This window comes from Papio anubis, chromosome 9, assembly GCF_008728515.1.
Source record: "Papio anubis isolate 15944 chromosome 9, Panubis1.0, whole genome shotgun sequence".
Lineage (NCBI taxonomy): Eukaryota > Metazoa > Chordata > Mammalia > Primates > Cercopithecidae > Papio > Papio anubis.
The window spans coordinates 91,293,649-91,320,087 of record NC_044984.1 but is presented as its reverse complement, the minus strand read 5'-3'; the positions used below and the strand labels follow the sequence as shown (position 1 = coordinate 91,320,087).

Genomic DNA, 26,439 nt, shown 5'->3' with positions numbered 1-26,439 from the left:
ATATGCAAGACTTCTACAGTAAAAACAAAACACTGCTAAGAAAAATTAAAGACTTAAATAGATAGTTATACCATATTCAAGGAAGAATTAATATTGTTAAGATAGTAGTTGTTCCTAAATTGGTCCACAGATCCAATATCTCAATCAAAATGAAGCAGATTTTTTGTTAGAAATGGGCAAGCTGATTCTAAAATTCAGCTAGAAACGCAAAAGGCCCAGAGTAGTCAAAGTGAAGTTAAAAATATCACGATTTACCATAAAGCTACAATAATCAAAACTAGTAACAAACTAGACCAACGTAACAAAACAGAACGACTACAAACTAACCAATACAGTTATCAGTTTCGTAAGAAGGCATTACTGTAATTTAGTGGGGATAGGTTGGTCTTTGTAATAAATAACATTGGTACAATTAGATATCTACATGGAATGTAGGACCCTCTCTCACACAATACACAAAAATTAATTTGAAATGGATCATAACAAACATAAATAAGAAAGATAAAACAACAAAGCTTCTAAAAGAAAACACAGAATAGTATCTTCAAAACCTTGGGGCAGGCAAGATTCTTCAAGAGAACACAAAAAGCAGCAAACATAAAAGAAAAGACTGACATATGAGACTTGACTTCATTAAATTTAAGAACTTCTGTTCATTAAAACACACACACACACACACACACACAAAACCAGGTATTAAGGAGTAAAATGGCAAGCCGTGGCTGAAGGAAGACATTTGCAACATGCATATCCCCAAAATGAATCTACCTGCAATACATAAGAAATCATAAATAAATTTTAAAAACACATATAACCCAACATAAAAACAGGCAACAGATTTGAACAGTCACTTCACAAAAGAAGACACATAAAAATTTACTTAACATCATTCAACATGGACAAATGCAAATTAAAACCACCATGAGACAGCACTAGATAACCATCAAAGTGGCAAAAATAAGACAGATAATGCCAAGTATTAGCAAAAATGTGGAGCAACTCGATCTCACATCCAGTTGGATTTCACTTTAGAAAATGTTTTGGCAATTTTTCATGAAGTAAAACTGTATGCCTATGCTACAATCCAGCAATTCCACTCCTAAGTATTTACTCAAAAGAAATAAAAACATAATCTTAAAAAAAGACCTGTACAAAAATATTCACAGTAGCTACCCTGTAACAGGTAAAACAAGACAATTCACTGCTCATCAACAATAGAATGGATAAATGGTGACCCATTCATATAAGGAAACACTACACAGTATTAATACAATATGAACTACTATTCCATGCAACAAAGCAAACGTAATGATTACTAAAGAAACCAGACACATGACATTTCCTGTTTTTCTTTTCTTTTGAGACAAGGTGTCACTCTGTCACTCAGGCTGGAGTGCAGTGGCACAATCAGAACTCACTGCAGCCTCAACCTCCCAGGCTCAAGTGATCATCCTGCCTCAGCCTCCCAAGCAGCTGGGACTATTGGTATGCACCACCATGCCTGGTGAATTTCTTTATATTTTTAATAGAGATGAGGTTTCGCCACATTGCCCAAGGTGGTCTTAAACTCCTGGGCTCAAGTGATCCGCCTGCCTCAGCCTCCCAAAGTGCTGAGATTACAGGTATGAGCCACCGCGTCTGGCCCACATATGATTCCTTTTATAAAATACGAGGTAGTGACTGGAAAAGGCAAAATCAAGTCCTCTGGTGTGCTGGCAATGTTCTATATCTTGATTTTGTTAGTAGTTACACCAATGTATTAACATATTAATAATTCAACAAGCTGTACACTTAAAATATATGCACTGCACTTTATTATAAAGTTACACCTCAATTGTTTTTAAAAATTTAAATCTTTTACACCAAATTAGGTCAAAAAGTATAGTCAAACCTAATGTTTTCAGGAATATTCCTTCATGTCTGATTTTAATAAGAAAACTCTCTAGCAAGAGATAATAAATATAAAAATTGAAGTATAAGAATATACATAGTAGTATCTGGTCTAATTTTTATGGTATTGAAAAGTCAGTCCAAAATTTATAAAATTTATAAATTTGTCATGTTTCTAACAGACACAAAAAAGAAAGTTACTCTATGTCCTTAAAAAAGGTACTTGAACATTAATGATTTTTTTCACAATAGTTCCAAAGTTTAGACTTTACGGCTCCCCTTTATCAAAATATAAATAAAAAAGAAATTACCAAAACAAAATATAAGTTCCTGCTTCTATGACAATTTAGTACATTCTAAACAGCATCCCTTTGGCAAATCATTTATCTTCATCCATAAAGTGCAGAAAGCGAGATTACCTCTAAAGGCTATTTTTAATGTTCAAGGATTCTATGATTCTGACATTCAACTAATTAAAAACTCTGATTAGTTTCCCGAAATACCTGCCAAAACAGAAGTCTTTTGTGTGACATTCAGTCTTAAATCAATACTATATTCATATTTACCCTTTTCCAATCTTTTCTCACATTGGCCCTATGTAAAGCCCATGCAATTTCCTTTCTCCTTATTTTTGTTAATGTGATGTCCTCCATATAAAACATCCCTCTCCCAGCTGGGTGTGGTGGCTCATGCCTGTAATCCCAGCACTTTGGGAGGTCGAGGCAGGAGGATCACTTGAGGCCAGGAGTTAAAGACCTGCCTGGACAACATACTGAGACCCTGTCTCTAATATTAAAAAAAAAAAAAAGAAAAATCTTAGCCAGGCTCCTGCTTGAGCCCAGGAGTTGCCACTGCAGTGAGCCATGATCATTCCCCTGCACTCCAATGTGGGCAACAGAGTAAGACTCTGTCTCAAAGAAAAAAAAAGAAAGAAAAAAAAAGAAAGAAAAAAAAATCCCTCTTCTAAAGCTTTATATTTGCCTAACAAAATCTTTGTCATCTCTAAATATACTCATATATTAAAATATTCATTATGCATCTTCTCCATGTAAGGCAAGAAACTAGACAATAGACTGAGGACAAAGAAACAGGCCATGGTTCCACCAATAATGTGGACATGTGAAAAAGACTAACCCTGGCTGGGTGCGGTGACTCACGCCTGTTATCCCAGCACTTTGGGAGGCCGAGGTGGGTGGATCACCTGAGGTCAGGAGTCCAAGACCAGCGTGGCCAACATGGTGAAATCTCATCTCTACTAAAATACAAAAATTAGCTGGGCATGATGGTGGGTGCCTGTAATCCCAGCTACTTGGGAGACTGAGACAGGAGAATTGCTTGAAACTAGGAGACGGTGGTTGCAGTGAGCTGAGATTGCGCCACTGCACTCCAGCCTGGGCAGCTGAGCGAGACTCCGTCTCAAAAAAACAAACAAACAAAACAAAGAGTAACCCTACTACAAGTTAGAAACAAATAATCGGCAAAAAGGCCAATTTATATTGTCATAGTAAAAACAAAATAAATAAGCCTTAGACCTAGCTGCAACTCCCAACCCTTTCAATTTTCCCTATTTTATTCTGAAATAGTCTTCTCTCAACTGTTCCGTATCACTATAAGACTTTTATATCACTTACTCATAATACCATTTATATATCTGTATTATTCCCCCAATATATATAAAACTTAAAAAAGACTTTTTCCTGTATACTTTTCATATCCACTAAATTTTTTAAGCACTAAATACATTCAAGTAATAATTTTAAAAACTACTTGCCAAAAGTGAAGATCTCCCATATTTTATCTGATAATAATTATGGCCAAAGAGATTATAATTAAGTAAAAATTAAAAGAATTTGCACCTCACTGGAAATTTCTAAGGCAAATTTTATGGAAAGTTAACCAAGAGTTAGGTTCCTTGAAAAACTGAATTTATTCTTCTAAACTTTTTCATAAAGGGAAAAAATTGACTTATTTTCCTTTTAAAAAGTTTCCCAAAACACTCTTATATAAACCTGAAATATATAAGCTTTGATACTTTATCATATACCTACAAAAACAAAAATATAAAACTTAAATTACCCTCTGCCTAAAACACTCAATCATTCCATGTCCACAAAACAGTATTTCTCAGTGTATCTGTCTTGCAGCTGACAAAGTCTGAGCTATGTGACACATTTCTATAACAGTAGTGCTGCAGAAAGATTAATATCCATTTTTTACATTTAACCTATTAACAACTATTTGTATTTTATTATTCTGTATATAGTTATAGTCTAGAAGGATGTGACTATTTGATTACATAATCAAATTTATATAAGCACCATAATCTAGTATGAATTAGCTTGCTATCTGAATATTTCAAAACACTACCATTTAAAAATAGCTAAAGTTTTTCCATCAAGCATTTCAAAAACTTAAATTCACAGCCTTATGTAAGATACAATTCAAAATCTATCTCACCATTTTACTCTGAATAAACTCATACTGTACCTGGTTACTACCATGGCCAAAAGGAGTACTAGATAAATTAGTGGTTACACTGTGCAAAATAATTTCACCACTAAGAGATCCAGAAGCAATGTAGCAATCATTCCAATTGTATGTTACACAAGTTACTTCATCTTTATGATCCTGAAAGAGAGAAATGAAAGTAAGTACGCTGCCCCATAACCCTCAAACAGCCCATTTTCATGTTTCTGTAAATACCATATATTATGTACTTATCAATCTAATATTTGCTTTAACATTTTCCTCAAATACACAGAGAATTATTTTCAATAATGATAAAAATGGTCCAGGCACTTTACAAAAGAGAGAGAGACATTATGGAAAGGTAATTTTCTACATGGCATTATGTCTACTTTAAAGAATTCACTTCCTCTGACAAATAACAGGTATTGCAAGTTGACTACTTTGATTTCCTGCTTTAACATCAAAATGGCAGAGAATATGCTAAATGAATGATGGAGGCAAAGTGTCAGAGGAAAGAGAAAGAGCTACTGTGAATGAAGTTGGCAGAGGAAGCTTTATGGAAGACATAAAGCTGGAGTTCAACCTTAAAGAAAAGAGAAAAATCATGGGAAGGGGAAAGAAACCAGATATTGCAAAACGGAGGAGTGGGAAGAACAAATGAGCGAGGCATCTGTGAGATAACAGCAGCTGCTTCCATTTGCTCAGAACCTACTAGTGCCAGGAGCTTTATATATTATTTAATGCTTAGAAAAGCCTGAGGGGCAAGGTTATTTTGCCCATTTTATAAACGAAGTACATGAGACACAGAGAGGTTAAGAAACCCATGCAAGCTCACATAACCGCTAAGTGACCAGGATTCAACTCCATGTCAAACTCCAAAGCCTCTGTTCCTTCCACTATACCAGGCTGCCTCTCAAATCCAATTAGGAATACACTTTGAGGAAATAAAACTTTCAGGTTTTAAACAAACTGAGTTCACAAGGACTATGTTTTCCAACATCAAATTAGAGATGTCTGGCAGGAGCAGAGAAAAGTTATCAAAATTGGGAGAAGAGTTTTTAACAGGAAGATGCCATATCTCAATAATACCAACAAACTAAGCCCTGTATCTAATAATTATTTATGTAATGGCAAGAATAATAGCTATGATATTCCACTTACAACTTTTTCAAGTGGTCCTTCAAGTATTTTCAGAGATTTCTTTACCTTTTATTCCATTTCTAAAACCAAGGAACACTTGCTATCTTGAGGAAAAAATGTTTGATGAAAAGAAAAAAGGAAGAGCAGACATTTTGGGTATCGTTCCCATTTGGGAAATTAAGAACATGTGGTCCAATGTAATTTATATGACTTTATAAAGAGGCAAGTGTCTTCCTAATTTCAACTGTGGAAAGTAAGTCATCATTCAGCAAACATTTACTAAGAACCTACCAAGTGCCAGAGATTGTGTTAATCACCAGGGAGAGGACTGTAGAGATTCAAAGGTAAAACATTAGATTTCCCACTATCACAATTAGTCAAAATATTCATTAACAGAATGAATGAGGGAGCTAAACATTACGAATTTCACACCAAAAAGACAGAAAACCATCCAGAGTAATTGGGAAAGCTGAAAACGGAAAAGTGTATCAAATTTTGCCATGCAGGGATGGGGTAAGCGAAGCTTACACGGGTGATGGGTTAAAGAAAGCTCTTCCTCTGTGTATGTGTCTAGATATATGTTTATATTTTTCATATTAAAACCTTTTTAAAAGACAAAAATTAAATTTAAGGTCAACTTCTAAATATTAAAAAGACAATATAATGAAAAGTAGAATTCCAAAAATATAACCAGAGACTATGTTGTGCTAAATATTTTTATTTTCTGAAACTACCAAAAGCTAATTATTAAAGAAACATTAATTGTAAATAGTAAATTAGTTTACAAAATATTACCAAGTTAAAAATACAAACAGATAAAAAAATAACACAAACGAGAGCAGCCAAATATACTACATAACTAAAAAGCTGACCCCCCAACTCTGATTACTATATTGAATACTATCATCCCAAAACAACTCTCATTTTTTCCAGCTTGCCCTAAGGAAAGATCCCTGATGACCACAAACCATAGCTTAGAAAAAAATGAGTGAAATGGTTCATTCAAATAAGAGTAGAACTAAATGAAAAAACAAGAAAAAAGTTTTAAATGTTGATCATATGCATTAATTCTATACATGGAAGAAAAAAGACATAAAAACAAGTTTCCAGCTAAATAGCACCTTTATTTTCCCTAACAATTCTGAAGCCCCTTATTTTTAACATAAAAGCTCAAAAATAAAAGCTTGGTAAGTACTCTAAATGCATTAAGATATCCATTTTTTTGTAAAGTTTTTTTTAATTGCTTACCTTAAGAGATCGATGAATTCTTTTTGATTTTAAATCCCAAATATTAACAATGTTATTTAGGCCTCCGCTTACCAAATACATAGATGTAGAATTTAAGTTGACACATGTCTGCTTTTGCTATTTAAAAAAAATAAAAATAAAAGTTACCTTAATTTAACAGAGCTCAGAGTTGACTTTCAGGTCTCATCCAACACTTAATAAGCATGTGATAAATATTTGTTAAATACTAAAAACATGCTAATCTTGTACTAAAGAGCCACTCTCTCATTGTCTTTCTTCCACATGGATCCAACAGCTTTTAAGGGGGTCAAAAATGCTTCAAGGAAATCAAATAGATGTGCGTTCACTTCTGTGGACCGGTGACAACACAGGAAGCTTAGGAGACATTGGCAGTCCTGGTCTCCCATCACAGCTTGTTTGCCCATCCTATCTCCCCTTGATAAAGCCTGCTCTTGTATTTCCACAGAATATCCTACATTAAAATCAATCCCCAGCTCAGAAATGCTAAAAATAGAAGAGACTTTAAAGAATTTCCAGTGTAGAGTCCTCATTTTACCGATGGGGTCAGTTTTTTAAAAGAAGTCAAGATACTTGCCCTAAGTCTCCCAGCAAATCTCCCTGTTAAGGAGACCAAGTCTCAGACATCAGGTCATCAAAGTCCAACCTCACTTGTTCCCCATCTCTGTAAAGACACCATCCAGTTTCTCAAGACAAAAACCCAGAATAACCCTTGATTTCTTGTTCTCCCTCCCCTCCAATCTATCAGTAAGCTCTCTAAACTCCAACCCAAAAATGAATCCCACATGGGCTCCCTTTATCTATAGCTACTACTAACACTAACCCAAACCTTGCCAAACTACGACAGCAGCTTCCTAACTGGTTTCCCTGTTTCCACTCCTGCTTTCCTATATTCTGTTCTTCATAAGTAGGGTGGACTTTACAAATGTAAATCAGATCATGTCTCCTTCCTATTTAAAAATCTTCAACGGCTTCCAATCACACCACGAATAAACTCCAAACATTTACCTGGCTTTCGAAGTCCTATTATCTGGGCCCTACCTCATCTGTTACAATTTTCTTCCTCATCCACTAATTCTCCAGCCATACTGACCTTCCATTCCTTAAATATGCAACCCTGTATTTGCCTCAAGGCTTCTACACAGCTATTCTCCTTGCCTAGAAAGCTAAATTCTCTGAACCTTGTTTGGAAGACCTTCTGGTCAACAGATCAACTTAAGTGCCACCACACTTCAAGGGAACTCCACTGGCTACTTAATGTAACTTGCTACTGCAATATCTTATTTTAGTTATCCGCATGATAACTTATCAATATCTGGGTATTTTTTGTTTACTAGTTTACTGCCTGTCCCTTGCCAGAATGTCAGTTTCACTAGCACAAAGCTATATCCATGCTCGATCTTTATAGAATGGCTAAAATACAGATGTTATCAAGTTCTTCTCAATGAGTATCTTTGAGTGTCACCAATCTGGTGGTGCCATCAGTAACTATGCTACACAGAACACAATGGTGCATTTTTTTCCTATGTAACCTTCAGATGCACTACACCAAGCTACATTAGTTGTAACTTCCACAGTGCATCCTTGGATTCTTCAAATTCAAAGGGGACATTTTATGACTTCGCTAAAAGTTAAAAGGCAAGCTATGTAGGTTTAGGCAAAATCATCTCACCTTTCTGAGCCTGTGTTTCTGCATTTGAGAAACGAAAGGTGAAGACGAGATCTACTGTTCTTACTTTGAGAGTCTATGCTTCTCAGAAATATCCTCTGCTCAAAAGAGATTCTTTAAAGGGTGCAGATGGTCCCCTTCCTCTAGCCCTTCTCCCCCATTGCATGTTTAAGTACTATAAACATGCTAATCTTGTACTAAAGAGCCACTCTCTCACTGTCTTTCTTCCACATGGATCCAGCAGCTTTTAAGGGGGTCAAAAATGCTTCAAGGAAATCAAATAGATTTGTGTTCACTTCTGTGGACTCCAGGGTTCCTTCTAGCTCTGAAATTTTGACCAAGAGTATCAACTAACATATAAAAATAGCAAGATGCACACAACATCAATGTTTCAGTACAGTTGCTGTAATTCTCCTGCAAATACCATTCTAGGAATTGACTTTGGTGGAGGGAAACTAAGAAGATTTAAAATCTGGTTGTCACTGCAAATCAGGAGAATTTGCTAAGAACTATCAAAACAGCCTTTAAATAAAATAGAAAAAGATGGTGTCCACTGAAGATCAATGTATTGGGACTCCAATCATCACAACAACTACAATTACTCTTAAGGGCTCAAAATAAAACTTATATTTAGAGCTGGCTAACCCTGATGATAGGTCTTTTTAAATGATAGTGTATTATTAATGCAACTAATGAACTTAAATAATTAATGGAAATTCTGTGGTTATTACAGGAATCCTGTACTGCTCAAGGTGCAAGGCAAAGGTACATTCTACTTTAAAGAGGTGAAATACAAAATCAAAGAAAATAAATATGAACTTAAAGTTCCACTCTAAAATTTTTAAATGAGTAGGATCATAATTTATTTTCTCAAGTAGAAAAGGCCTAATGCCTCAAACAATACACAAGTAAGAGGATTTGGAAGTTACAAAAAGGTTATTAGCACATAAATATGTTACTTTAAACATTACTAGTAAAAGCTAAAAAACCAATGTTTGCAAATATTTTTATAGCTAAATTAAAACAGACTGAAAATTTGAACTCAACTAATCTTACTTTTATTTATCAGCATTATGATATGATTTGTTAACTATGGGAAAGAGGGCTAAGAATCATAGCAACTAATTTGAAATATTCACAAAACTCTTAGAATTATGTAACACTTGTAAATACCATCTGTTATTTTTATACTTAAAAAATAATGCTCCCAAACACCGATTCACTGATTCTAAGGCATAATGCATAACAGTAGTACATATATATAGTGGTAGAGTAGAAGTTAAAGTGGTTTTGACGTTGACATTAACAAGTGTTTTTTGAACATCTTAGGATACAAAGATCCAAAGATGGTTAAGATGTTTTGCCTGCTCTTGAAGACTTCAGTCTGCCTTTTATCGACCAGGGACATTCTATGCCTTGATTTCGCTTAAGTCAGGTTAAACAGAGTGCCTCAAACTCCATTTCTACTGTTAGCAGATGTTCTCTCTGTCCCAGTCTCCAACATCTGTGGGTTAGAACTGAAGTTCAGGTCAATCCCACTGGATACCTTTAGGAGAGGATTGATAAAAATCATGAGTCCTCTTTAAATTAGTTGAGCTTTTATTCAATTGTCCTGCTGTTTTCTTTCTAATTGGGCTACCTTACCTAACCCAGTGTGTAAAATTATGACAATCCATAATAATTTAAGATTTGCTATGAAAACTTTGAAACAAACAAAAAACAAGCTATCAACTACTCATACCTTTGTATTCAAATCTTATTCTATTTAAAAAAGAAATAGCTTTCAAGGAATGTGACTGGAAATGAAGAAGCCAGTATTATCCTCAATCAGAGGGATTAACTTATAAAACAAAAGGATAGGCTGCCACGCCTGTAATCCCAGCACTTTGGGAGGCAGAGGCGAGAGGATCACAAGGTCAGGAGTTCATGACGGGCCTGGCCAACATGGTGAAACCCCGTTTCTACTAAAAATACAAAAATTAGCCAGGTATGGTGGTGGGCACCTATAATCCCTGCTACTTGGGAGGCTGAGGCAGGAGAACTGCTTGAACTCAGGAGGCGGAGGTTGCAGTGAGCCAAGATTGAGCCATTGCACTCCAGCCTGGGCAACAGAGTGAGATTCCATCTCAAAAAAAACAAAACAAAACAAAACAAAAGGATAAGGCAACAGTATGCAGTGACAGCTTCATTTAAATGCCCTGGGACCTAAGCCCACTTTGACAAAAAAAACCTGTTTAAGGAGCGCATGGGGAGGCTCAGACAGGCCCCTCAGTACAGGTGGACAGAATCTGAAGCAGAGGGCTATCATCAGCTATGAATCTGTTCCTGATGGTCCTGAGCTCAAGATCAGTAAACTAGTGCCGTGTCATTAGAGTTCATCTGCTCAGGTCAACCTAGTAACCTGTGTGGGACATTGTCCTAAAATAGCAGCAACAGGAATCCTCTCCCACAGAAGGAAAATGAAGAAATGAAAGGCCTAGTTAACAAAATTCAAGTCTTCAATTGTTCCCCTAATATTCAAAACTATTTTACCTAAAAATACCTCAGTAAGTACACATATCTCATTTTTAAGTGTTACTGTATTATTTTGAGCTTAAGTTAAAAATGATGCTTTTAAAAACCTTTATATTTAGTTGCAAGCACCACAATAAACAAGCAATTGCCAGTCAAGCAAAACTAAGATTTTTAACAGTTTAAAAAAAAAATCACTTACCCCTTCAGCAAGCTCTAAAAGTGGAACAGGTTTACATTTGCAACTTGAGACAACTATTTTGTCGCCACTGGAAGATGCTGTTACTAAAAAGTTATCTAAATGAAGAGTTATGGAGCATCAAACAATCCATGAACATCTATAGCACTAGAGACTATTATAAGAATTGCAATTATAAAAGCAAACACACTAAGAAGACAATGAATGAGTAAAGCTTATAGAGTAGCTTTCAAAAATAGCTCACATTACTATTAATAATTACTAAGACTAATTCTCTTTGCTACTACTGCAGGGAAGAACTAGCCTTCCTTCTGGCTCTGCTATCACTCAAAAGCTATTTAACCCATGTGAAATACTACTCTGTTTTCAAAGAGTAGGCCAGAAGGGCTAATTTTATCCTTCAAGAATGAGAGCATGATAAAAGCAGCATCAGCAAATATCAATCAACCTTTTCATCTACAGAAACTGTTCAAGATATTTATTAACCTAGTGCTTGGTACCAATCTAAACTAGGAAGCAAACATCCACACTAGTCCCCTATTTTTCTATTTTTTAAAAAAAAGACCTGATATTTTCCCAGAACATGAATTTTTGTGATAGAATGTTCCAATTTTAAATTAAGAATGAATATTATAGTAACCTGCAAACATTTTACAAATATGTATGGTTAAATAGGAATTGTTTGTGTCATGAGTTTTAATTTTTAAATAAAATTTAATTGAATCTTAATTTAAAATTTTATTTACCTTCTTTTACATGAATCATAAGTGGAACAATCAGTAAACACAAAACAGTAAGTATTTTAAAACTAAAATGATTAAATACAACAATATAACCAAGAATAAGAGTCTGATTTTGAGAGTCATAACAAATTAAAATATCAGAAGTTTAAATCTGTGCTTTTTAGCAATTAAAATGTGAGTAAAAACAATGGAGAAAGGTTAATTAGACACTCAGAATCCCTAACTGCATTAACTTTTGAATGTTCTGCATAACTTTCAGGTATTTTGTAAACAGAGCATAGACTGTAATTTTATTACGATACATGATGCAAATCAAATCATTTCTACCTAGATATTACCATAGTGAGAAAAACCATTTCCCTTTCCTTGACTTCTTCCTATGTTTACCACTACTTTTCTCCTTAGAATATAGAAAAAAAAAAGAACTGAAACATAATGTGGGTGGGTAATCTAGTTACTTTTGTATTTCTCTTGTAGTTTTAGAAATCATGAGAAAGTGAGGAACATAAGCTAAACGACAAAAAACAAAAAACTAATCTCTCTGGCGTCTCACATTAACCCCATTCTTGGAATCTATGCTATGTGGACTCCAAGTTGCTAAGGCTGGGAACTCTTTGATCTTCAGTAATTAACCTCCATGGAAGTGATCAAAGCCTTATTAAGAGTAAGACTGTATGAAGGCTTTCAGTGCACATCTGCTCACGCAAGAAAACGATAAGACCAATTTCCAAAAGTCATACAACACTATCTCATAGCTACATCAGTTTTGTTGTTAGACTATTAAGTAGCGCATTAGTAAATGCCAACTCCTAGTAAAACTCCTTAAAACAAAAGTCAACCAAAAAAAATCTTACTACAAATTGCTACTTTTATATAATAAGAGGGAAAATTAAGCTCTAAACATAATGAAAATCTAAAAATAGAGAACAGCAACTTCATATACTTGTCGCTCTCTTTAAAATATTTTCCCTACTAAATATCTGGAAAGTCCTTCAAAAATGTAGTCATTTCACCATGAGTTTGATTAACAGAGTACCAAAATAATTTGTTGTACTGCTTTAATACAAAATATAGGAATGATAAGGAGGTAAATTTAATTCAGTAAGAAAATTTGTCCTTCTTGTTATAGACAAGCAAGAATAGTAAGGCTCATATAAAACTTTTAATATTTTTGTTCCTGAACCAGTCATATTTTAAAGCTTTGATTTTTTTCCTTTCACCAGAAAGCAGAATTTAATTCTTTGGTGTTGATAAAAATCAGACAAATGTTAAAAATTTGTTAAGAAATTGCATATGAGTTTCACAAAAGAAAATCTCTAACAGACCAATTATATAAAACATTTCCATATAAAAGGTGATAGGAGAACTGTGGTTACAGCAGTGGTTCTCTACTGGGAGTGATTCGGGCGACTCTGGAAACATTTTTGGTTGTGACAACTAGAAGCTATTAGTACCTAAGGGGAGAAGACCAATAAACCTTCTCCACATGGTACAACATACAGGAAAGATCCACAACAAATTTTCTGCCCCAAAAAGTCAATAGCGCAGGGTTCAAAAACCCTAGTTTACAGTCTTCACTCCCTCATTTTATTTTATCCACATTTAGGAGCTCACCAAGACAGGGGAGGTGTCAATCAGAAACATAAAAAGCTTAGAAAAATTCAATCTAGATAACTTTACTATGTCTGTTTAGGAAAAAAGTAGTTTTCATCACACACAGAGAGGAAGGAAGATATGGAGAGTACATCAGTAAGATGGAGATATTGGACAATTTTTTATCTCCTCCCAAACTTGCTTCCACCTTCATGTTCTGTCTTTAATTTTCAGTTCAGATCCACAAATACCCAAATGTAGATGCAAAAACTCATTCCAAAACCTTTTGGAATTATTTCCACAATTACCAACCTTATTCCATTTGGTTTGTTAAGAAACTTTTCATAACTAATTCTATGGTGTAGACAGAATATACTTTTTTTAATAGCAATGTTTTCAAATGAAGTGAGTTGCAACTAAACTTTTTTTAAATGAACCCAACACATAAAATCAGAGTGCATTCATATGATACATTGTTTTGTAAATTACTATTTTATGTTATCTATCCTTGGTAGCAATGCAAAATACATTACTCAGTATGAGTCACATGCAAAAGTTTCATTGACAGTGGTTGTTTAACCTAATAAGTGGTTTGTGTGTGTGTGTTTTTTAAAGGATACTATTGCTGCTCCAACATACTGAGCTGATTCCATGTGGTGATGTGTGTGGGTTGAATTTATCCACCAATGTCATAGATGAAGCATCCCATATTTTGATATCATCTCCTGATGAAGCAAATCTGAGGTTTTCCTGCATGACTGCGCCTACAAATAGTTTAAAACAATATATTTTTAAAACATTTAAGAACAGACATACTCAAAAAAAGGTCAAAATCTAATCTAAAACAAGTGGCTCTAACTCATCCATTTTTGTTCCAAACAGTGCACTCACCAAAGTAGTTGAAGTGATCTTCCTAAAACAAAAGCAAGATCACATTCTCTCAGCTGACCATTCCAATGGCTCCTCACAGTAATGATAATGAAATTGAGCTTCCTTAGCCTGCCTTACATGTCCTGGCCCCCAGGTAACTCTCCTCTTTCTTTTCACTGGCCTTCTCTCTGCCTCATGCAAAGGCAAGTTTATTCTCACCTCAGTGTCTCTTCATTTGCTGCTCCGTGTGCCTAAGATGCTATCCCCAGATTCCCATGGTCCTCTCCTTCTCATCATTCAGGTCTTAACTCAAATGTTTCCTCCTATGAAAGGCCTTTCCTGACCACCCTGGCTAATGCAGCCCCTTCCTTACCTGGTAAGGGACTTACCAGTTTACTCTATATCCCAATACCTGATTTCATATTTTTCATAGCACTTCCTACTATCTGAATTTTTTTTTTTTTTTGAGACGGAGTTTCACTCTTGTTGCCCAGGCTGGAGTGCCAGGGCGCGATCTCGGCTCACTGCAACCTCCACCTCCCAGGTCCAAACGATTCTCCTGCCTCAGCCTCCTGCGTAGCTGGGATTACCGGCATGCACCACCATGCCTGGCTAATTCTGTATTTTTTAGTAGAGGCGGGGTTTCTCCATGTTGGTCAGGCTGGTCTCGAACTCCCGACCTCAGGTGATCTGTCCGCCTCAGCCTCCCAAGGTGTTAGGACCACAGGCATGAGCCACCGCCCCCAGCCACTATCTGAAATTTTTATTTGTTTTCATAATAATGTCTGTCTCCCCACACCAGAGTCTTGAAACATTCCTGGCACAAAACAGTTTCTCAACAAATAACTATTAATAAGTAACTTCCTAATTTTTTAAAAAAACATATGATAAAGTAGCATTTCTGCAGGTCAGAATCCATTCACACCATTTTCCAAAACCCTAAAATCAGCAATATGGTCAAATGAGATGCCACTAAGTCCCCATACCAATTCTTGGACTACAACACCTTCAATGATTTATTCAGAGTATACAGTTGAAACATGTAATTCTAACAAGGTGATTTCACAAACCAAGGAAGTCTAGAAAACAGAAGGCAAGGAAGCTGCTCTAGGTAGGCACCTTAAAGAGCAACAGGTAGCAATGAACTGATAGGTGAGAAAAGGGAGGCTTAAAAGTACATGGCAGAAAAGGAAAGCGAGAGTTCACAGAATTATACCTCCCACACCTTCCTAGTATGGAAAGTGCAAGACTACTACACAGCATTAGTGATGTCACAGACAGGTCCCCGAGTCACCAATACAACAGCACACCTACGTCTAGTATAAGCCATTTCAGAGGACAAGTTAAAGACATAATTATAGAAACGTTTCATTCTCGAGACAAAAAGTTAAGGTAATTCACTCATGTGCTTCCTTATGCTCCATTCATCTGACACAGTGCTAAGAAAAGCCATTAATGTCACCTGTCGAAATGTAACACAGTGTTTGGATTTGGAGCCTTAAACATGTGTAACACGTGCCCCGAACGAATTGCTGGAAAAGCGATCTCTAAGCCCTGTAAACACAACTGCAAGCTGTGTCTACCTGCATCTTACACCAGGCCTATTGAGCTGCGGGGTGTAGTGGGTAGATCACTGAGGCCAGGGCTCTGAAAAACTGGGTTCGAAAGACCCGCTCCAACTTAGGAGACATAATTCGCCGAGTGATTTAATGTTTGTTTCCCGCTCTTAAAGCGGGGCGGGGAAGAGGACTATCTGCCCACCTACTCCGGTCTTCTAAGAACTGAGCACATTTAAGGGAGAGACTTTACATCAGTCCCACAAAGAGGGTCCCATCGAAAGCGAGCAGTCAGGACAGAAGGCGGTAACGTCGGCCTGGGTTCAGGGACAGCTGCTACAGGAACCAATTCAACTACACTACTCAGCTGAAATGAAGTTCTCCAACTTTCAATCACCGAAACTGCACTTTACTTGCAGGACAACCGCTCAACTGAGGCTACCCTGTAAAATGCATCCGAGTACCTGGCAAAAGAGAAGTACTTGAGGTTGACAAAAAAGAAGACAGACTTGTGGAGACGAGGCAAACTTTTCCGGGGCAGCACAGCCACCAGGGCCGCCACCAACCTACCCTAGTTGACCTGGGCCGCCCCTCGGGGAGGTGTGCGACCCCGGCCCGCGGCTCCCCAGACACTTCCCAGCCCAACGCGCCGCCGCGCCCCTGCCCGGCAACCGCTCCGGGCGCGCGAAGCCCAGGGACCTCCGCCCCGCCCTCTGAGGGGGACGGAGGGGGTCTTAGGATACGTAGGGTGCACGGACGCGGCGGGCGGGGCCCCGCTGACCTCAGGGCCTCCGGAACCTCACCTCTCCGCAGCAACAGAACAGGCTGCCGCGGCCCGCTCGGAGCTGGGCTTCCGGCTCCCGCCTGGACTGTTAAACTTCGGCGGCCGGAAGTCCCGCCCCGAGTGACGTCAAGGGGCGAGGCGCTGCGTGCGGCTGTGGCTCCTGGCCGGACTGGATTTGGGGCACAGAGGGTCTGGCCAGGGCGGCGCTGGGCATCCGCGGGAGAAGTTATCCCAGTGCCAGGGTGGGAACTGCGGGCCGGGGCGACTCTCTCCACGCCCCAGCGACGGAGCTCCGGCCACTGTCAACTGCTCCTTTGTCATTCACTTGCTGACTGTCTACTGTGTGCTAGCACTGTGCTAGACTCTTGGGTGTACAGTGATGATTTAGCCTGGAGATACAAGAGTACAGTGAATTCTCGTGGTCCTTGGCCTCGTGGAGCTTACAATCCACCATAGGAAGCTGACGTTATTAGATACTTAAATGGAAAGTGAAACTATGATAATGAAAGGTATAAGATGCACTAAGACCCATAATAAGGGAAACTATTGTGGATGTGGATATAGGAAAGGATTCCTACATGCAATTTACAAGCCAGGAAACGCGCTCAGGCTGAGAAATAACCCGAAGAGTAGGCGTCTGCACTAACCTACTTCAAAACCCATGATCTTTTTTTTCATCATGCTGCGAGCTCGGTCAGGAACATCAAACATCATCTGGTTGGGAATTCTTTTGAAGGGGATGCTTCAAGGTGGAAAAGAAAGTTACTGAGCCGAGTTTTCAAGTGCCCTTTCCAAAGGGCCTTTTGTAGCTCTACTGACAATTTTTGCTGAGAATATTTATCATAAATATGGAGCATTTCTTCTGCAAAAAGTGTTATTCTTTCATCACAACTACATGGGGTGTGTTTCTGAACTAGGTACATAAGCCCCAGTTATCTGCGTTCATATTGCAGATTATTGGAAAATTCTAATAAGTGCATTTTTTTCAGAGCAGAAATTGAAATCGTAGCCAAGTTATTGAGGTTCATGGGGGAGTGGAAAAAGGAGAAAGATAGCAAGCAGCAACTACCTTAATTGTACAGTCTGCAGTTCTTGAGGCTATGAAATCCAATTTGGGCAGGGAGGAGGCCCAGAAAGTTGGGAACTAAGAAAGCAGAGTAAGGGAGTGGGGGCAGGGAGAATGGGAGCAAATGGAGAAAAGAAAGCTTCAAACAAAAAGGACAATTAATTAAATCTCTGAAAATTGAAGCCAGCAGGAAAATTGAGACGACTATATGAAAATATATATAATAATACGTGTAATATAATATATACATATATAATACTAGCTATACATATAAAAATAAATATTGAACACTTTACTAAGCCCTGTATTTGTGTGTCTAGACGTAATGTGTATGTATGCTATATATATATAATTTCATCTTTCTGAAAACACATGAAGTATGTGCCATTATTTGTCTCCGCTTTACATATGAGGAAATAGAGGTTAAGTAACTTGCCCACGGTCACAAGTTTAATAAATGGTAGATTCAGAAGTTAAACTTGGGACCATAAGACTGCAAAGACTGTCCCAAACCATTATGCTATACGGTCAAGAGCCATAATACAGTGTAAAGGGCCAAATGGAAACCACTCCTCTGTCCCCACTGATGCTATGGCCTCATCAAATCTTACTGGCCTTGGAACAGTCCTGTCATTTTTGTCCCTGCCTCTGTGCCTATGTACATACTGTATGCTCAGTTCTGTGTAATAGTTTAACGAACAATAGATGCCAAATGTTGGAAGCCTTGCTAATATATGAATTATATAAACATATACAGATTTCCAAAAGTAGCCATCACGACAAAGAATATTTCTAGAGACAGAGAAATATTTCATAATGATAAAATGGTAAATAAAACCACAAGCCATTATCAATTTTAAGTGTATATGTGAACATAAGAGAATTTTGAAGCATATGAAGAACAAGTACCAAAGCTAAAAGGGGAAAAAGGCATACCCATAGTCATTGTTGGAGACACTGACAGAATTTTCTCAGTAATTCATAGAACATCCAGATGATAAAAAAAATCAGAAAAGATGTAGAAGATCTGTACACTACCAACTATTTTAACTGACATTTGTAGAATACTAGAGCCAACTACTTCAGGATAAACATTCTTTTCAAATACACGTGAAGATGGAGTATATATTGGGCTATAAAGTAAGTCAGTAGATGTTTAACAGAATAAATCTTACAGAGTATGCTCTCTGATCACAACACTATTAAATATAAACTAAAAAACAATAACTCACCTAGAGAAGCCCCAAACGTGAAATAAAACAACCTTACTTCTAATAGCCCATAGGTGAAGGAAAAAATCAAATCACAAATATTAATAATAATAGAAAATATTTGAACTGAGTGATAAGTAAAATGCAAAAATAAAAACTCATGGAAACAGCTAAATCAGTGCTTATATTATGAAATCAGTGTTTATATTATGAAAAAAAAGTCCAAAATCAATTATCTATGCTATCTGTTAAGAAACTTAGAGAGCAAATTAAACACCAAGTAAAGATTAGAGTACAGAACAATGAAATTGAAAAAAGATGAACAATAGAGAAAAATCAATGAAACCAAAAGCTGGTTTTTGAAGTGATTAATAAAATTGAGAAATCTCTAGCTAGACTTATCAATAAGGAAAACACAAATTACCAATATCAAGATTGAAAGAGAAGCCATCAATACAAATCCAAAAGATATTTACAAAAATAAGGGAATAGGATAAACAACTACATGTTAATAAATTTGGTCACAACTAAAACAATTGAATACCTTGAAAGACAAATATTAAAACTGACACAAGAAGAAATAGATAATATGATAGCCCTATATGTACCATAAAAATTGAATCCAAAATTAAGAAAGCCATCTCACAAAGGAACCTCAGGATCAGATGGCTTTACGGTTGAATTCTATCAAACACATGAAGAAATAATACAACATTTTGGGAAAACAGAAAAGAAGAGAATATTTGCTAAACCCATTTTTTAGAGGCAATATTACTCTGATACTAAACCAGAAAAAGACATTACAAGAAATAACCATAACTCATATCCCTTATGCATGGAGACAAAATTATATAGGTGCACATATATATGCAAAATAAATCCAGTAATTTATAAAAAAGATTATGATTAAGTGAGATTTATTGGAGAAATCCAAGATTGGTTTAACACTCAAAAATCAGTTAACATAATTCACCATATTAACAAAATGAGGGAGAAAGCCCATATAATTATATCAATAGATGAAGCAAAAACATTTTTCTAAAATTTAACATCTACCCATGATTTAAAATGCTCGACAAACTGAAAAAAATGAAGGAAGGAAACATCCTAAACTGGTTCAAGGGCCTCTACAAAAAGCCTGCAGAGAGCACCTCAATTAATGATGAAAGACTGAATGTCTTCTCCTAAGATTAAAACAAGACTGCCCAGTCTTACTAGTACTCCTAGTCAACATTCTTCTGGAGGCCCTAGGCAGTGCAATAAGACAAGAAGATGAAAAGAAAGAGAAGAAGAAATAGGAAGAGGAGAAAGGAAGAGGAGAAGGGAGAGAAGAAGAAAACAACAAGTATACATAATGGAAGGGAAGAAGTAAAACTCTCTTTATTGCAGACAGCATGATTGTGTACTGTAAAATCATAAGGAATCCAGAAAAAAACTCCTAGAGCTATTTGAACTCAGCAAGGCCTATGCAAGGTCAATATACAAAAATAGAATTCTATATACTAGCAATAAACAATCAGAAAAATAAAAATTACAATTTCATTTCCAACAACATCCAAAAGTATGAACTATTTACACATAAATGTACTAAACTATATTCAATAATTGTACATTGAAAGCTACACAACATTACTGAGGGAAGTTAAAGACCTAAATAATGAAGAGCTGTATCATGTTCATGAGATAGAAGACTCAATATTATTAAGATATCAGGTTTAAATAATGCAATTTGTTGTTTGCATATTATGCACCAATAACTTTATTTTTAAAAAGATCTCAGGAGCAAAGAGTTCCTAATTATTAAGAAATAAAGTGATGTTCTTCACTTGTAAGAGAAAAACAAAGTCTTAAAAAGACACAACAAAACAAAAATTTTCAAATTTAATAACACTGGCTTGAAAGGCCTTAAATATTCTCAAAAAAAAGTTACTAAACAAGTTTCAAATATCAGAATGGCTTTTTCACAATGGGTTTCCTGCCAGAACACAGGTGTTGTAAAAACCACTCCTAAAGGCTAAAATGGGAAAGCAAAAGACTCATATCAACATCATCGTCATTGGACGCATAGATTTGGGCAAGTCCACCACCACTGATCATCTGATCAACAAATGTGGTAGCATCAACAAAAGAACCATCGAAAAATCTGAGAAGGAAGCTGCTGAGATGGAAAAGGGCTCTTTCCCATGCCCGGGTCTTGAATAAACTGAAAGCAGAGACTGAACTTCATATCACCATTGATATCTCCCCATGGAAATTTGATGTCTCAGGACACAGAGGTTTTTATCATAAACATGAATCCAGGCACATCTCCGACTGACTTTCCTGTTCTGATTGTTGCTGCTGACATTGGTGAATCTGAAGGTGGCATCTCCAAGAATGGGCAGACCCATGAGCATGGTGTTCTTGCTTGTACACTGGGTATGAAGCAACCAATTGTTGGTGTTAACAAAATGAATTCCACTGAGCCACCCTATGGCCAGAAGAGAAAATTGCGAAAAACGACAGCACTTATATTAAGCAAATTGGCTACAACATGGACACAGTAACATTGGTGCCAATTTCTGGTTGAAATAGTGACAACACGCTCGAGCCACATGCTAACATGCATTGGTTCAAGGGATGGAAATTCACCTATAAAGATGGCAATGCCAGTGGAACCATGCTGCTTGACACTCTGCACTGCATCCTACCACCAACTCATCCAACTAATAAGCCCTTGGGTCTACCTCTCCAGTATGTCTGCAAAACTGATGGTAGTGGTACCGTGCTTGTGGGCCGAGTGGAGACTGGTGTTCTCAAACCCAATATGGTGGTCACCCTTGCTCCAGTCAATATTGTAACTGAAGTAAAGTCTGTTGAAATGCTCCATGGGCCAGGTGTGGTGACTCATGCCTGCAATCCCAGCACTTGGGAGGCCAAGGAGGGCAGATCACATAAGGCCAGGAGTTTGAGACCAGCCTGGCCAACATGGTGAAACCCTGACTCTACTAAAAATACAAAAATTAGCCAGACATGGTGATGCATGCCTGTAATCCCAGCTACTTGGGAGGCTGAAGTGGGCGGATCGCTTGAGCCCGGGAAGCAGAGTTTGCAGTGAGCCGAGATTGCACCACTGCACTCCAGCCTGGGCGACAGAGTGAGACTCCATCTCAAAAAAAGAAAAAAAGAAATGTACCATGAAGCTTTGAGTGAAGCTCTTCCTGGGGACAATGTGGGCTTCAATGTCAAGAATGTGTCTGTCAAAGATGTTTGTTGTGGCAAAGTTGCTAGTGACAGCAAAAATGACCCACCAATGGAAGCTGGCTTCATTGCTCAGGTGATTATCCTGAGCTATCCAGGCCATATTGGTGCTGACCATGCCCCTCTAATGAATTGTCACACAGTTCACATTGCTTGCAAGTTTGCTGAGCTGAAGGAAAAGATCGATTGCTGTTATGGTAATAAGCTGGAAGACAGCCCTAAATTCTTGAAGTCTGATGATGTTGCCATTGTTGGTATGGTTCCTGGCAAACCCATGTGTGTTGAGAATTTCTTGGACTATCCTCCTCTGGGTTGTTTTGCTGTTTGTGATATGAGACAGACATTTGCTGTGGATGTCATCAAAACAGTGGACCAGAAGGCTGCTGGAGCTGGCAAGGTTATCAAGTTTGCCCAGAAACCTCAGAAGGCTAAATGAATATTATCCCTAAGACCTGCCACTCCAGTCTTAATCAGTGGTGGAAGAACAGTGTCAGAACTGTTTGTTTCAATTGGCCATTTAAGGTTAATAGTAGAAGAGGGGTTAATGATAACAATGCATTGCAAAACCTTCAGAAGGAAAGGAGAATGTTTTGTGGACCATGTTTGGGTTTGTGTGTGGTTTTTTTTGTTGTTGTTTCTTCTATTTTTGTGCGTGTGGCAGTTTTAAGACATTAGTTTTTAAAATCAGTACTTTTTAATGAAAACAACTTGACTAAAAAGCTGTCACAGAATTTTAAGACCCATTAAAACAAAGTTTAATGAGGAAAAAAAAGAATAAGAATGACTTCCATTCTTAACAGTAACACTAGAATTTACAAGACAGTAGAACAATACTTCTATATTTCTGAGCAAAAATGATTACTACTCTAAAATTATCTAGCTGTCTTATCATTCAAGTGTCAAGAAGGAATAAAAACATTTTCAGACATGTAAAGCCTCAACAAATTTTCCTTCTGTGTACCTTATCAAGGAGCTACTTGAGTCCAGGAGCGGTGGCTCATACCTGTACTCCCCACCACTCAGGTGGCTGAGGTGGGAGAACTGCTGGAGCCCAGGAGTTTGAGGCCAGCCTGGACAACATGGTGAGACCACATCTCTAATGAAAAGAAGCAAAGAAGCTGCCTGAGGAACTGATACACTGAAACAAAGGAGTGAACCAAAACAGAGGAAGATAGGACATACAGTCTCAGAAAGGTGAAGAAAAATCCCAGGATGACAGGTGAGCACTGGGCCCAAAGAGCAACCAGGGCAAGTAGCAGGTCGAAAGATTCTAGTAGTGCTATCATCAGGAAGAGTCACACACACACACACACCCCTCACGTGTCTAATTGTATTAGAAGAGGTTACAGGACTGGGAAACAGTAGACCAGAAGCTTAATTCATGACTAGACACAGAAAACTAGAAAACCAACCAATTAACCAAATGACAATAAATAAAGAAATAAATAAATAAAACCACCACTAGGGAAACAAAAAGTTGTGCAAGAAAGGAAAAGTCGTAATAACAACCATAATATACCACATAACCTGGTGTGAATACTATTTACATAGCCATTAAAATGTGAACCTGCAATGTTAATTTAACAAAAATTATGACACAGCTATAATGGGTTGGTAGGGATATGGGCAGTGTATATATGTGTGTAGTTCAGGTGGAGGAGGGTGCAGAGAGAAGTGATTCTTCATCTTCTATGATGGAAAGTCAATAGGTAAAACCTAAAATTGAAAAAAAAAATCACAAATTAAGTTATTAGAGAGATGGAGATGAATACCAAAAGTTGTCAAAGAGAAATGCGTAAAACTACAGGGCTTTAAAACATAAAGTTGTTTTTTTAAAAAAGCAATCCCTTGTTCCTACTTGTCACCAACCACTTACCACTCCCCTAGACATCAGTTTTACCTTTGCTGTGTCCTGTTGTTTGTCGTTATTGTTCTGTCAACACACATTTGTGGACCAGCTCCTGACACACTGTGCTGATTATTGAGGTGACCAAGATGAACAGCATCCCTAACTTGGAGAAGCTCAGATTATACCAAGGTAACAAATACTAGTGATACAAAGTTGCCAGTGCTATATTTATCAGAGGCTGGGAAGTGATGATGGAGGAAGAAATTAGTTCTAGGGTTGGCTTCAAAAGGAAGCAAGATGATACACTCAAAACATCAAGGTTTTTAGGTACTGTTAGAGGTCCTATTATGAGAACATCTGCATCCCTTTCCCCTCCCGCTCTTTCCCACAGCCTCTGCTACCCATTGCTTAGGGAGCCTGCTGTCCCACATGGTTCTTCCTTGCATATTCTTCCCTTGAATGTTCCCATGGCTCCCTCTGGCATTTCGTTCAGGTTTGTGCTCAAATAGCACCTCTTGAAAGATGCTTTTCCATGGATGCTCTTATCTAAAATATCCCTCACACCCCATCACACTTTGTCTCCTTGCCCTATCCTAATGTATTTGTCTTCAAAGCACATATCAACAGGTCATTATGCATTGCTTTACTCGTGTGAGTTTGTTTAGTTTCTTCACTGGAATGAAGGTGCCACAAGAACAGGAATTTTGTCCTGTTTGGTTGCCACTAGAACAGGAATTTTGTCCTGTTTGGTTGCCACTATCCCTGTGCTTAGAACAGTGCCTGGCATGTAGTAGGTACTCAACATCTATTAACTAAATGAGTAAATGGATGAAGAATGAATGCCTCCAGTCCAAATCTCTCACCTGAATGCAGACCACGTACTCAACTGCCACTATCTTCTCTCTGCCAAGCCATTTCCTGTTCCATAACCTCTCATAGCCTCCCAAGGGCTCAAGCCAGACATTTGTGAGTCAGTTCTGACTTTTTCCCCTTCCTTCCTTCTCACAAACATCCAAATAGGCAATCACTAAACCCAGTCCATTTTATTGTTGAGTTCTTCCAAATCTGTCTGCTGCTCAGCACCCCTACTGCTCTTACCTTGATTTAGGTTATCCTCATGACCAAATAGTTGAACCAGCCTCTTCCTAACCTTATTACCAGTCTCCAGTCTTTCATCCCTCCAGCTCTCCTCCAAACTCCTACCATAATGATCTCCATAAAATGCAAATCTGATCTCATGACCACTGTTCTTAAAACATATGCCCTCAGAATAAAGTTCGAACTCCTTTGCATGGCCCCCCTAGGCCCTTTGCCACTACCTGGTGCTGACTCCTGTAAATCTTCTCTGACCGCCTGGCCAGTCACACTCACCACACACACCATGTACCACCCTGCTTAGCTTTGGCCCTTGCTACTCCCTCTGCTTAGAACATCTCCTCCTGTCTCTTAGCAATTGGACCAGATAGCAAGGGCTCTGGGGAAATTTCCTTCCCTGATGGATGCTGCCAGGGCATCCTGTGCCCACCCCTGTACACTGTAAACCATGTGTCTACTCGATGGCTTCCTGCACTGAACTCTAAGCTCCAGAAACGTAGTGCCTGCCTGTGAAAAATTAGTATTTGTGTCCCCAGTTCCTAGCATGATGCCTGACACAAAGGAGATACTTAATGAATGTCTGACGAATGAATGAATGGAGGCATGAATCTGTTTTTAGAATTTAGCAGTAAAGTAGAAAATGGATTGCCAGTGGGGAGTCTGAAAGTACACGGACTAGTTAAGAGGTAATTGACATATTCTAGACAAGATGAAGAGGGCCTGGACTCAGGCAGAGGCAATGGGAATGGAAATGAGGAAGCAGAATCAAGACACTTTTGTTTAAAAAAAAAAAAAAAAAAAAAGATATTTTATGAGCAAATGCAATTGATTGAGTACTGTGTATTTTCTGAAGAATGGCTCCAGTGTTTTAAATTTAGACAAAGGGCCGGAAAGCCAGTCGTACCCATGAGAAGCAATCAATCCACAAACTTCATCAAAGTGAGAAGAGGTGATTGAAGTAGACAAAGAGGTTAGGGAAGCACATAGAGTTTCTGATACAGAAATAAAAGAGAGTGTTTTATCTGCTGAAGAATCAAGAGACTGACAAGGAGAGTGAAGATTTTAGTGCCGAGGATGTAATAACTGGAAAAGTTTGCTTCAACCCTTAATATAGTAATAAAATTTGTAGACAGCCTACAATATTACACTGACTGGGAAGTTATACATTATACAGACTGCCTTCCATTTTGATGAGACATATATAAAAGTAAGCAGGCCAGTTTCTGGGATTTATTGGGGAGAAATAACTAACTTCCAGGGCATGTCACAGGATCAGTGTAGCCTCATC

General features: G+C 37.7%; 1 protein-coding gene and 1 pseudogene across 6 annotated transcripts in view; one reads left to right on the top strand and one right to left on the bottom strand.

The window, feature by feature from the left end:
* The window catches only part of NEDD1 (NEDD1 gamma-tubulin ring complex targeting factor), a 45,925-nt gene extending 29,120 nt beyond the window's left edge, over positions 1–16,805 (bottom strand). Inside the window, exons 1-5 of one of the 6 annotated variants that reach the window (XM_003906990.3) lie at positions 16,710–16,805; positions 14,101–14,244; positions 11,148–11,242; positions 6,748–6,864; positions 4,378–4,518 (exon numbers count right to left, since the gene is read on the bottom strand). In XM_003906990.3, coding sequence (XP_003907039.2) covers positions 4,378–4,518; positions 6,748–6,864; positions 11,148–11,242; positions 14,101–14,236 — 489 coding nt within the window. In that variant the 5' untranslated portion in view covers positions 14,237–14,244; positions 16,710–16,805. Of the gene's footprint in view, positions 1–4,377; positions 4,519–6,747; positions 6,865–7,342; positions 8,405–8,437; positions 9,981–11,147; positions 11,243–14,100; positions 14,245–16,370; positions 16,651–16,709 lie in introns of those variants that run through there. The other 5 variants (XM_009181472.3, XM_009181473.4, XM_017946133.3 and 2 more) reach the window with 5 other exon arrangements.
* A 63-nt stretch (positions 16,806–16,868) lies between these two features.
* LOC101014690 lies at positions 16,869–25,918 on the top strand (annotated as a pseudogene).
* Positions 25,919–26,439: the final 521 nt, after the last annotated feature.